The sequence below is a fragment of the Trachinotus anak genome, unplaced genomic scaffold, assembly GCF_046630095.1.
Source record: "Trachinotus anak isolate AG129_WGS33_773 ecotype Australia unplaced genomic scaffold, CSIRO_AGI_Tana_v1 ptg000009l, whole genome shotgun sequence".
NCBI lineage: Eukaryota > Metazoa > Chordata > Actinopteri > Carangiformes > Carangidae > Trachinotus > Trachinotus anak.
In genome coordinates this window covers 22,425,001-22,438,670 of record NW_027273860.1, presented here as the reverse complement: position 1 = coordinate 22,438,670, position 13,670 = coordinate 22,425,001, and the positions used below count along the sequence as shown (strand labels likewise).

The window sequence follows — 13,670 nt, the reverse complement described above, 5'->3', positions numbered from 1 at the left end:
AATGAAAATGACATGTCACAGACAGGCTGCTTGTTAAAATGGCTGAGAGCTGAGTGGGTGGGAAGGGGGTGGTGGGGCTTGTTGGGTATATTTGGGTGGCTTGCAGATTGGGCAGACATACACCGATTGAAGGCTGTGTATGGAGATAAGAAGAAAATTATGTGTGAGTGTAAAAATGTCTGTGATTGCACACTCACTGTACAGCCTGCCAGAGTGAAAGCTACTAAAGTAAGAAGTAATCAGTTACACCCTCTCTTACAAAACACAGATGCATGCATTGTCCCTATCACAGTTGTCAATCACTAACTCACCATCACATGTAATGCATTAACTGACTCCACACTCAACATGTCAATGACACATTTCCCATGCCAAGCAACCAACTAGGAAGACGTGCACTGGAAGACAGAGTGAGTCCCTAACGCTCATACACACACCCCTCAGTCAGCAGGTCAGGGTGTGATACTTACAGTGCTCTCAGAAATGTCGGTTTCAGCAGCAACCCCAGGCCCCACCTCATCATCGTAGGCTTCTGTGGGTTTGGGCGGGGCCGTGCCATACTCATCATATGTCCCGTAATCATACAACCTGTTGTCAACCTCCCCCAAGTCATACTCCTTTAGGTCATATTCCTTAAAGTCATATGCTTCTGCACCAGTGTCCAAGTTGTCCACCATTTCTGGGACAGTGGTGGGCTCCGGAGCAATGGGAGCAGCCTCAGTGATGTAAGCACCAACATCTTCCTCCACAGACTTTCAGGTGTTACCCAAGCAAGGAAGGGGGAAGTGATGGTGGGCAACCAAGGAAATAAGGATGTTAGTTAAGCAGTTGAGGCAAACAGTCTACTTTTAGATGTTATTAAAGCAGACTGCAAATGAATTCCGCAACATTTAACAGCAACGGTAACACCTTATTTATTCCAAGTTATCTCAGAGGAATGAAGTTAATGGCCCGATAATGTTGTGTGATTGTAATTTGAATATTTTAATTGAACACTCACTGAGAACACTAAAATCTAACAACTGAATCATGTTACTGAATAAAGTGTTACCGTAATGACTGACTCTGATGATCAAAATGACGCTATTCATATGTCAAGACATGTTATCTCAGCCTTTTCTTTCTCATCATACAGTTAAACAGCCATGTACTGATACAGACAGTAAGAAAGGCTGAAATAAATGTCTGAAATGACACTGGCAGCATTTATCAGAAACCAAATCAGATGAATCATCAGGTTGTAGTAGCTGTGAGGTATACAGAGTGCATCAAGATACTACTAAAATTCTAACTCCTTGATTTACAAATCCATTTTGATGGAATATATTTGGAGCCACCTGTGAGTTTCCCTGGTGCACTCTGTATGTGGGTCAAGTACTACAACCACAAGCACTCTCTTTCATTGCAAACTGTGATCACTGTGGATTTAGCTTTGTATAGCAACAAAATGGATGCAATTAGATGGTACATATTCAAAATTGCCTGTACAATCATATCCACTTTGTCAAACACTGCAGTAGATGATGCACGTTCACAGCTACCTGTGAGGAGACTTTAGCCTCGGTGATCACAGTTCATTTAGAGATAATCAGTAGTGATCAAAACCAAGCTTATGATGTGATGAACAATGGCATACATATTGTTTAACAGATAATCTAGTACCATCGCTGTTTATGGCCTTGTCTGAGAGAGGCTCTACCATCATCAGCTTCTTTTAATCCTGGATGAGGCTGCAAGTCTTGTCAACTCTCTGCTCTTCATGTGTTTAAAGGTAGAAAAGCTGGTGTGACTGTGGCAACAATTCTGGGCAAACAGCACTAGCTCTAAAACATGTTTTTGGCTCCTGGTGAAGAAGCACATGTTACTTCACTAAAAGCCTGAGTGGTTTCTTATAGTTGGAGGGAATGTCAAAGCCGCACGTTTCCAGAACAATAATCATTTGCTTTTAAATATTAAGGTACACTACAGTATGTATCAGTTCTAGTATGATGACAGCCCATAGTGTTTTAACTTAAAAAGTTACTGCTGCTGCCTCAGCTGAACACCAAAGTTAACTTGTTCATATGCTGGAAACTAACAAAATCTGCAGCCTCAGCCAAAACTGAATGTCATCATAAAGCTACCTCCACAATGTCCACTGCATTATTTTGTAAGCATTGCAATGCATCCCTAGAATCCACATCATGTCTGCAATGGAGCAAGTGGGCTGTAGCTTTCGAACATTTAAAAAAATCCCTTTCCACAGGAAAGTCTTAATGAGTCAAAAGACACAACCATCTGTTTGAATGGTTGTGTCCTTGTCATTTCATACCAGATGCATTCTTCGGTAAAATCCTCCTTGCTCACATTTCCCCAAAAAACTTTACGCTGGTTTTTAAAAGTAGATGAAAATGAAGATGAAAATTACCTCATAGGGTCCACTTGTGGCAAAGGGGGACTGAGTTTGAGAACCATCTACAGTTCCGTAGTCAGTGTCTGTATTGTAATCTCCTTCTACATTGTTTAGCTGAGTCATGTTGAAAAAAGGAAAGAAGAATAAAGCAAGGGTTAACACAAAGGCTCAGACTGAGGTTATTTGCTAGGGGTCCTCTCAAGCTGACTACAGACTGTGCTACTTCTACACAAAAGAGGTTAGGGAGCTCTGAGTCTGCCATCAGAGATTTTCCCTTCAGAATTCAGGACAGGAAGATCTTGATGGGATTTGGTCTTTTCTTAATATGGATGTTTACCCTAAAATTGCCTCTGGGTCGTGCCGGCGCTGTGGCCTGGTAGCCAGGCATCTGTCGTTTCTTCTTAATGGCAAACTTTTTAGCTGGTGATTTTTTGGCAGCCAAGAACTTTAAGGGCTTGGCCTTAGTTTTACTAAGGGACTTTCTGGTCCTCTTCGTTTTCATGGAGACACTACGTTTCTTTCTCTGGAAGAGCTTGTGGCAACAAAGAACACCAAGACAAACGTGGAACATTCAAGAGTGGAAATTATTTAAAGGCACAATCTGCGACTTTTGCACAGTCTTTACCACCCCTACTAACAGAGCACATGTGCTCTACTTTCTGGTAGTTGCCCACATACAGTACTTGGTCTGCACAGCATACTTTTACATGGTCACCATGCACACCAACTACAAGGGCTGCAAGAGGAATGCTGGCCATGTTAACACTGCCTTCAGATTACATGACAGTTGGGTGGAAAGGGTGTTGTACAACAGTCGAGGACTGGGCCTTTCATGTGATACACAGGAGAATGTTTGGGACATATACGTATCAATCTGAGACTGATGCAAAAACAAAACACAGAGGATTTGCCTTTCAGCAACTCTTTCGAGCTATTGCAGTGCAAAACATAGCAGTGGAATTTAGCTTGCTTTTGCTGCATTTTCAAAAATGTAAAGTGTAATATTGTTGATGCTGCATAATGTACACAAAACTTTTAAAGACATGCTGAAATGCAAAAACACACACAAAGCAGATGGCATTCCCAGTGAGAGAAGGCAGCAGCCTCATAATACAGACACAAGGACAACTGACACACCAAGTATGTTTACACGCACACTCAAGTCTACCTGTGCTGCCTTGCTGTGATGTCACTATCAGAGAAAGCATCGCCAGGTCAGGACACTTATTATTGCTCAATCTTTGAATGTAGTGTTGCATATCAAACTTTTGGCTACTTTGGAGAAACGACTTGAGATTTTGGAGAAAATATGATCATAAAGCAGATTACTCCCAGTTACTAGAGTACTGGTGTGCACATAAACATAACACTGAGACATAGACAACACACAAGACGAACTGAAGGATGGGATGAACGACTGACAAAAAGTGACATTACAGGAAACACGTTTTTTTTCTTTTCCTTTTTTCATTTACCTGTGGTTCAGAATACTCATCGGTGGGAATGATGTCTGTAGCTCCCTCAGAGTAATCATAGAACTGAGAGTAATCTAAATCATCAGTAGTGTACTAGAGAGTTCAGAGAGAGAGAGGAAAGAAGAGGACAGAAGAGGGAGGAGGAAGAGAGGTCTTGGTGTTAGCATTAGCATCAAGGATGCAGAGCGCTCTTTCAGCAAGAAGATGATACATATATCATCCTGAGCATACTGCATGATCAAACAGGTAAAGTTTGAATAAATAATTTCACAACAGTATTTATGGTAATAATATGATTAAAAACAGTTAGAGACTGAATAATCAGTGCAGTATTAATATCATACACAAAGCATCATATGAAATGTTACAAGATGCACAGTTTACTGCTATAATGTATTATAAAGTATAATTAATATTAAGAACATATTATAGTTCGTTGATAATGATCATTTTAAAAAATCATCGCCACCTGAAAACCAAGAGCAACTAAATTAGATAATGGTTTTAATACAGTGAGCAAACAAGTGAACAAATGCTGAAACTAGCCATGTGGGTCTTGGCCTACAAACATTAAGCAGACACAGAAGATTTTTAAAAGCTCATGAAACAAAGGAAAACAACAGGGAAACCTCACAGACAAAATTACCAGCTGCATTTGTGGGATATCATAATGGAACTTTGTCACTGCAAGGATGTAACCTATACACTTCCACATTCAGGCAGATTAAAGGTTTCTGATTTAGGTGGAGCTTCTATTAGTTATGTAGTTCTCTAGCAGGCAAAAATAAAAGTACACAATATAATTAATGACTTCTGGTCATGAAAGTTAATCACTTTCTGCTGCAACTTGGAGGTGAAGTCTGAACATAATACAGTGCTTAACTGATTAAAAACGATAGGTTGTGGTATCTGGCAGCATGTGCTCCAAATCAATTTAACATAGTTGGATCTCAGTTAAATTGGCCCTGACATAGCTTCAGGCACCACACTGCACTTTTAGGGAGGAACTATTTCACAGCTGGTCAGTGTCCATGACTGTTTCACCCTGCCCCTTATAATCATGTAAATGATTTATGGGCAAATATAAATGAAGGGTTAGCTTGTAGCACTTAACTCTAATGCAGTTGTGTTTAAGTATGTGAGTGATTAAAATGGATAATAAATCTACAGACTAACAAAGAAATACTCATATTCCGCTGTGTCCTTGGCTGCTGCTTATAAGAATTGTAAGTAAATAGTTGGGGTTAGTAGATTTTTATACTGCATCCTTAAATATTAAGAAGATAATTTAGGGACAGAGGTTAAAATTAAGAAGTTATTATAGATATCCCTGTCCTCCTTTCAGTATAACTTCAAAATGAACCTTGTCCACTGTCATGTGTCACACATATGTTATTCAGTGCTAATTAAATTCCTAAGCACTCACACATTCAACTCTCTTCAAGGCAGTACTTTAAATTGTAAATGCACACTTAATCTCACAGCTGCTGTGCTGCTCTCTATGGGTTTGAATTTACAAGAAAGGTGCACATCTGGCCACACCTCCAATCCAGGACATCTCTGCAAATAGTTTACTTTTACTTACCTTCCTGATGCAAGACACCTGCTATGACATAAGTGATCAAGGTGTAGCCAGATAAGGACCATGTATTTAAGTTTCCTCCATTGATTTAGTGTGTATTTACCCTGTAAAAGCACACCCTAGTGGTGCAATACACAGTATCTTTCCCAGTATCCCTGGTTGGCTGACCTCTTCCTCTGGCTCCTGGGCCTGTAGGGAATCACTGTGGGGAGTGTCACAGTCTGGGCTGTAATGTTCACAGTAGTCATATGCTGCTTTGGGTTCAGCCACAATCAGAAGTTGCTGGATGTCACCCTGTAGAAAAGAAAAAAAAGAAACATGAGTCAGTTAACTGTCTTCATGCATAAACTGATTTCTCCCACATGCCAGGAGTTAACATCTGAAATCAGTACTTTAAATCCACATTGTTTACAGCTCCCTGAGTTGCTCAGGGTTGATGAAACCAGATCATTAGCTACAGACAAGAGAAGGCTGCACAGACACACTGACAAGAGGGTCATGCCTCATCTTGCTCACCCACTCACGCATGCTGGGTAAAGTGGCATAAAAGTAAATCTTAAATTACAGACGTGATGTCTTCAGTCCCATACACTTATAGAGTCTGGCAAAGTAAATTCCCCCCTTGTATTATTAAACAGCTTGACACACACCCCACTGAGGCCACGCTCGCTGTGCAGGGAGTTCAGACGCTTGGAAAATTATTATCATCAGCGCAAAGGTTTGATTCAGGAAACCAAATAAATGTGTCATCAAGACACAAGCAACACCTGGCATGGCTATATGTGGTACAGGAAACAATTTCATTCTTACTATTAACAATTGGCAACACCATATTAGTGGCATGTATTTCTAATCACAGATATATCATGTCAGTATTAAGTTTAGCAAATTTGGCCATGATAGATCTTGGAAGAGTGAATAAACTACAGTTTAGTCATCATTACTGACTAAAATGGTATAATTTAATTTTCAGTCAGCTTTACTCTCCACCATTTACTGCTATACTTACTGTTGCACTATTTCTTATTTTTACATTACATTGCATACATATTCTGACTCTTTAACAAACAAATTCATTGAATCCTTGGCAAATGTTGCATAAAAAACCTCTTTTTTTTCCCTTTACACTCAAATAACAATATTGTTACTGGCCACAAAATCAGTCAAGCGCTGAAACAAACCAATTGTGAACAGCTTTTAATTTGAAGGCTTAGACCGTGAGACCACATGGTTAGAGATGGTGTCTGGCGCAATTAGTGTCAAAGAGGATTGTGCCTAAATTAAGCCATCTCTAAAAGTGTCACATGGAAAAAAAGGAAACATGTAACATACAAAAACCAACAATACATAATGTCTTTGTCTGAAATTGCACACAGGGAAGAGTAAAACTTTCAAAATCTTAGACATGGTTTGAGAAAAATCACTCAAACCCCAGTGTTTTCTCTATGGTTGGGGCAGGACACCACAGTACTTGACACCATTCCAGCACTGTCTCGTCTTGTTATCAGTCCAACAGCCAAAGCACACAGCTCACTATAAGACAGCAAACATGCTGGAGAAAGCATCTGGATTTTTCTTTGGAGTCTGTAATTGCTTGAACCGAGTTCCTGCAAGGCTGGATTTTGAGCCTTTATACACATTGCAAAGACAGCTGAGGGGGTTCTTGTGAGGTGGGTGAGGTTGGTTAGGATGTTTGGCAGGGGAGCAGCCCAGAGGTAAAATCCTGATGCACTCAGCGGCAAGGACCCTATACACTGAAGAGCAGAACAGAGGACTGACAGTGAAACATGAGAAAAATGAAGCAGGCTGCAACTTGTCAAAAGAACATGTATGTGTGTGTGCTAAAACTAGATCTATGGATCCTTTACATGTGGCTTAGCATAAACATCCATGCTCTAAGGCTTGTCCCATAGGAAAATAAGAAGTGCTGCTTAAAACATTCTTTGTGAAACCATCCATCAACATCTTGCTGCTCAGCTTCTGCTAGACAGTCAAGTGATTCCTCCCTGTGTGCCATGGGTGGGTTGAAAGCTACCTTCAAGAGGGCTTGATTTCTCTGACTGGCTGAATACATTTCTAACAGTAAGACATGTGAGACACAGGGTAACAAATAGCTGTTTCTGTCTTACTTTGTCAGCCACTGCACTCCAAGGTTCTTTGGCCCATTCCTCAGCCTGACAGGTATCTGTCCTTATCTTATTGTGATGACTAATTCCGACTTTCTGATATGATGTGCCAGCCATAGCACTTCTCATACCAATTTATCATACTGTGGGTATTAGGATATTGCAATGTAATCAGGACATCACCTCACTCCTACTGACTGAAAGCTTCCCAGCAACTGAGTTACAGGTACTAACTGTTTATAATATGTTAATGTTTGTAATGAGTTCATAGAAACTAAAGCGAGCCAGGGTAGAACAGACATGTTCTGTTGAAAACACTTGTGCACTTTGGTGAATAATTCTCAAGTAGGATTTTCACACTATGTGCAGAAAGGTTGGTGTGGTTGTCATCCTTGTCTTAAAGAAAAATGATGTGCCATTCCAGAAAGACATAATACCAAAAAACTTCTATGTTATCCAAAACATGCCGGGGACAGCACTGAACCAAGGTGCAAAGTCAGGAAAGGCATCAGTTGAGGTGTGTGTTCGTGTTTGGGAAGGCTTGATAGAGAAAGAGAGATCAAGCCTTGCCCTGACTCAAGTTGATATGTATTACCTCATGTGTCACCCTAAGACCAACACTGAACACTTGAACCTTGCCTAGAGTCAGCTCTAATTAGTCCATGTCTATGAGCCACCCGTCTGCACACAAATAGGCTGTGGAGACATGCCTGTGTTCAACCCCCGATCAGATCAGCACAACCGGGAAACCAGACTATTTCATAGGAGGACATGAGAAACATGACAGATACATTCAGCAGTAATTTAGCAGTCCAAGCAACTGCATTGGTTCAAAAGATAACATAAACTTCAAATGCTTGAATACTTTAATGAACACAATGTGAATCACCTCTACTTTCTAGGATAACTTCTAGTATTTGCAGCAATAACCTGTCTTTCCAGCAGCAAATAAGATTGCAACCGAGGCACCAAACAAAGAAGAGTCAATTCAAAAGCCCAAGAGAAGGCAAGTGATAAACTGATGTCAACTCAGCAAGGGAACACCAAGGAGCATCCAGAGACAGAAGGGCAGGGCTTTAGCTAAAGCAGCTGGGATGGTAAAAGATGTTTTGTGCTGGGAAACACCTGGGGAGAGTTATGCTGAGGTTCTGGGCCGGTCTTCCATTGTGGACTGCTGAGATAAAAGCCTCTGGCATCTTGGAGCAAAGCCAGAGCTTCAAAATATGCCCCTCCTGCCTACAACGCAGCACAGTACAGCGAAGAAACAGGCCCACAAGACTGTGTGTTAATGACTGCCATGTCAGAGGTCAACGAGAAAAGGGAGGCTGAGAGAGAGAGGCGGGGTCAAAATCAACAGCTAAGGCTTGTAAATCCTTGTCCATTTACTATTCTATACCTGTTATATCCAATGTTCTCTTATTCTTGGTCCTGTTGACCTCGAGTGAAATGTATCATTAACATTTTAAAAACATGCTAAATCTTGTATGGTTTGTACTGCACTGTGATCATGTACCAAATAAAATAAAACCATGGAAATAATAGCATTTGTTGACAGTGCAGAGCTCATGAAGCCATACAAAATCTTTTTCTAAATACACTACCATCTTGACCTCATCCTAACCACAAGGCACCATGGGATATAAATATACATGGAAGGGGTAAAAGGTTAAAGTGGTGCATGGTGAAAGAGTTTGGCTTCCACAGAGTAGCTGCATGACAAAGTAATGTTGTGAATGTTTAGTTTTGCTCTGTTGTTTTTTCTCTCAGAATCTTATGTCATGTTGCAGTTGAAGGCTGAGTGCAGGGCATCACTGACCAAAGCAAAACACAAGAAGTCGTCACCATGGGTCCTTTGACATTCCTTTGCCCAGGGCAACATACCAGGTCCAACCATAGCTAACTGTAATTAGACAGCCCCACTTGACAATTAGCCACTCCCCCAAAGTCTATATACTACAGTGGCCCTGAACAGAGGAGTACCAACCAAAATGACATTAAAGGACTCAGCCAAAACAGTTTACCTTTTTTACATTTCAGTAGGTCACTGCTCTATATACAGCAATAGCAATTTTTAATGCTGGTAAACACTTACAGTGTTGTGGCAGACCTAACCACAATAGACCACTGTGAACATAAGTGAAAATAATATATCACATTTTAAAAATGCTTTGTAAAAGCCAGCTCAAATGTGTTTTTTGTAAAAAAAAAAAAAAAAAAAAAAAAAAAAAGTTGCTATAAATTGAGTCGATTGTTATTTGTATGTATAACCTGTTGGCAGTAAAAAAATAATCTGGAAACTTCATGTCTTGTTCTGTAATAAGAAAAAAACATCTTTGCTTTCTTTGCCATTAGCGATCCAGGTAAGCAGATTTGCTTATCAATATCCACTAAAAACCAATGACACATCTTCTGGCACTACTGGTGCACACACACACCTCAGCACAAAAGAGTCCTTCAGCTGAGACAAACTGAGCTCTGATGAGTTTTTGCTACCCAGGAATAGAGGGAATAGGCACGCATGTATATGTGTGCACTCGTAATGGCAGGTAATGTCAGGCAGGCATGAATAGACAGTCTCATGGCTTTGGCACGGTAGGGAGGCCTCAGGATGGGGAAGGTGCAGAGGGAGGGGGAGGTGGTGAGCAGTGGAGGATATGCAGGGAAGGGAGGAGATGAGGAAATGAGGAAGGCCTGACAGGGCAATGAAAGCCTCCCATTCATCTAAACCAGATCCCTTTTGCGACGGTGGTCGCCTCCAACTTTGGGCAGGTATGGCATGAATACACATTTATGAAAAATGCAGGTCAACTTGTAAAAACAAGCGCCAGGGAAATCATTGTAATGTTTTATAGTTATTAAATGTATCATTAAATCTGCCCATGGAAATTAAAAAAATCACCAAAGAGGAATATATACTGTAAATTAATATTCACTACTAAGCACCATGTACAATATTTCTTACATTTCTTAGATTTTCTTATATGTAAGTTATATTGTAATGAAATCAAACATAGTGACTAATTAAAATAACAAGAGGTCTGACAAAGAATCTGCTCAGGTGCAACATTTCCTGGACAAACCTCTCATAAAAACTGACTTTACGGACACATTTATTTTTTCATTCTAACCACTGGGTTGAACGCCCAAGGTCAAGGTATTTCCTTCCCCTGTATATCCCAGCATGCACTGGTCCCTGTGGATCTCTGAGGAGAGCAGGGACAGAGAACAGACAGAAGACCTGTTCCAAAAGTCACACAGAGAAGACCCTGTTAGCTGACTTATGGCTCCTATTTTCAGCACTTCCACTGGCCAAACTCTGACTGGACACACTGTTTCATGCAAATGCTGGTTTCAGCATCCTCCCATAAATATAATCAGAATTGACAGGAGATGTGAAAGAAAATCTGAATAATATAACACAATAATTCATTCAGTTTACAATCAGATATCAGCAACATCCATACTGCAAACAGATTTCACATATCTCCTGATGGAGAAATTAAAGGTTAGAATCAACAAACATAAAGTAATGTTTTCTGACAATCTAATGCTGACACAGACTCCAATAATCTTTATTGCACCTGATATTTAATATCTGATAGCTGATATTTCTTTCATTTGGTTGTCTGAAATATGATTTTAACACCCATCTTTGTATTTATCATGTGTGAGTCAAACATGAGTTAATTACATGGTGCAATGATTCATACTTGCAACTCAGGAGATGCTTATTGATTTTCACAGAAACCCGCCTATCATGGCACCAACTTTATTAATGTCATAGCTGTAGAGACAGTTAGCCAGTATAAGCATTAGATGATAAAATGACTTTTGAGAACAACAATGACGTCATCTGCAAAAAGGCCAGTCAGAGGGTTTTAACCTTTGCAATCATGTGGTGGTTTGGGAACCTCAGTGTGGTTTACAAAAAAGGGTGGGAAATATTGTTAAACTTTGCCAAAAGAGCATCGGCACCACCTTGAATGATCTCGCCATGTTTATCAAGTCAGAGCCACTCAGAGGGCAAAGCTCATTTTGACAGACCCCCATCACCCTCTCAATGCAGAGTTTCAACTCCTGCCATCAGGGATGAGGTGTACTTTCCCTAGGAGGGGCAAATCAAACAGATATTTGAGGTCATTTGTCCCGTCAGCTGTTGGGTTTTTAAACAAGTTGTTGGCCTAGTTGTCTCTGCAATATATATTGATGGACTCTTAGTTCTTCACATCGTACTGTATTTACTGTATGACGAAATCCACTGTATGTAAAATATATCTTTAAAACAACAGCAGCAACAGCAGTCATTCAAACATGTCATCAGATTAATGACGAGTCATTTCTGTTTCCCATAAGCAAACCAGCACTCTCACAAGAAAACAAACACAGCTCAATAAAGCCTCTCAGTGACCTTAAATTCCCACCATGGACCAGGAGTGTCATGACAATTCAGCCATTGTCTGTCATTATTTACATCTGTCTGAGCCCAAGCCAGCGTCCATCTCTGAATGAACTATGCCTCACTGAGTAAGGAGGTGGTAACGTAGCCCAAATCCCAGAAGGCTGCCTAGATTGAAATTTTGTGGCTAAAAGATTGAGATTTGTATTATTTTGATTATTTATGCTGAGTTAATTGTGGCTTGTATTGTTATCATTATTTGGGGATAGTGAGAATTCAAACATTTAATTTCAAGATGTTGGACTTTCCCAGGACCGCATGAACTATAAATAGAACCAACTAAAATTTAAGGAAGTCTGCAACTTAATAAAATCTATTGTTAATTATTAAGAGAGATTGGCTAGAAAACATGATTTTTTTTCTTTTTTGTTGATGGCTACATATGGATTTCAGTAACAAGTACAAGTTTAGCAATCTTTCCAAAAAAGCTTTTTTTATGTAACATACCTGCACTGCCAAATCACAGCAACAGTGGTTCTGTTAAAAGGAGATTCACCACATACTGTGTGGAAGAGCTAATGGGTAACCATAGTACAGCTTTCTTTGTCAAACAAGGCCTTTTCTATCATAGTTGCTGACTCTCCACAGTAAATGGACTAGGTGCATCTGTAGCACCTCAAGCCCTCCAAATGACCTGTTGTACAAGTACAAGTAATATGTTTAATTCATTTCAACAAATGAAAAGGAAAAATACAGCATAACTACTACTGCTGGGATTGAAAAACTCAAGCACAGTGTAGTAGACTTCTCATCTCTCAATAAATACAATACAATATGGCTGCCTCATCAAGTTGGAAATACATTCATTGGTAGGCCACTTCAACCACTTAACTTGTAAAGAATCAGTCAATCCAAAAGAACATTTCAAAAAGGCCAGTTAGATTTTTAGTAAACCTCAATGATGTTAAGCTGAAACAGTGAGTTCCTTGCTCCTGTGGCACTGACTTACCAAAGCATCTGAGCAGTTTACCAAGAGCCTGTGTGTGCTTTGTAAAAAAAAAACTAAAGCAAGCAATGATAATGTACAAAGGTGGCCAAGTCCACCCGCTTACATGTGACATTGGTCCAAATCACAACATATCACAAAGTGCAGTCACCTGGTAAAAACATCCCAGTTATTCTAGACAACGTTATATCACCATCTCTGTCAGTGTAAGTTGTCTGTCAGTGTCTGCTGGGACCGTCAGGGTCAATGAACAGCTGCTGGACCGCAGCTGATGTGTGGATGAGGTGCTGAGGTGAAGAACATTTTCACACTCATACAAATCACAATATCATCATCAGAATCAGAATCAGAATCAGAATCAGAATCAGAATCAGAATCAGTTTTATTGCCAAGTATGTTTTCACATACAAGGAATTTTTTCTGGTGATTGGTGCAATTGATCAGCAACAGTGGGGCTCTCTAGCCTTGTTGATGAGGCTAATAGCAGATGGGAAGAAGCTATTTTTGTGGCGAGAGGTTTTGGTCCTGAAGGACCGCAGCCTCCTGCCAGAGGGGAGTGTCTCAAAGAGTTTGTGTCCAGGGTGGGAGGAGTCAGCTACAACTGACTCCTCCCACCCTGGACACAAACTCTTTGAGACACTCCCCTCTGGCAGGAGGGGAGTGTCTCAAAGAGTATCATTTCCATGTACCTCA

At 40.3% G+C, this 13,670-nt stretch overlaps 1 protein-coding gene across 10 annotated transcripts in view; it reads right to left on the bottom strand.

The window, feature by feature from the left end:
• col11a1a (collagen, type XI, alpha 1a) overlaps window positions 1-13,670 on the bottom strand; it is a 75,526-nt gene that overhangs the window by 51,501 nt on the left and 10,355 nt on the right. For 2 of the 10 annotated variants that reach the window (XM_071485856.1, XM_071485857.1), the window contains exons 5-8: window positions 5,618-5,743; window positions 3,868-3,960; window positions 2,408-2,506; window positions 471-752 (exon numbers count right to left, since the gene is read on the bottom strand). In XM_071485856.1, the coding sequence (XP_071341957.1) occupies window positions 471-752; window positions 2,408-2,506; window positions 3,868-3,960; window positions 5,618-5,743 (600 nt within the window). Of the gene's footprint in view, window positions 1-470; window positions 753-2,407; window positions 2,507-2,729; window positions 2,925-3,867; window positions 3,961-5,617; window positions 5,744-13,670 lie in introns of all 10 variants that reach the window. The other 8 variants (XM_071485859.1, XM_071485865.1, XM_071485861.1 and 5 more) reach the window with 7 other exon arrangements.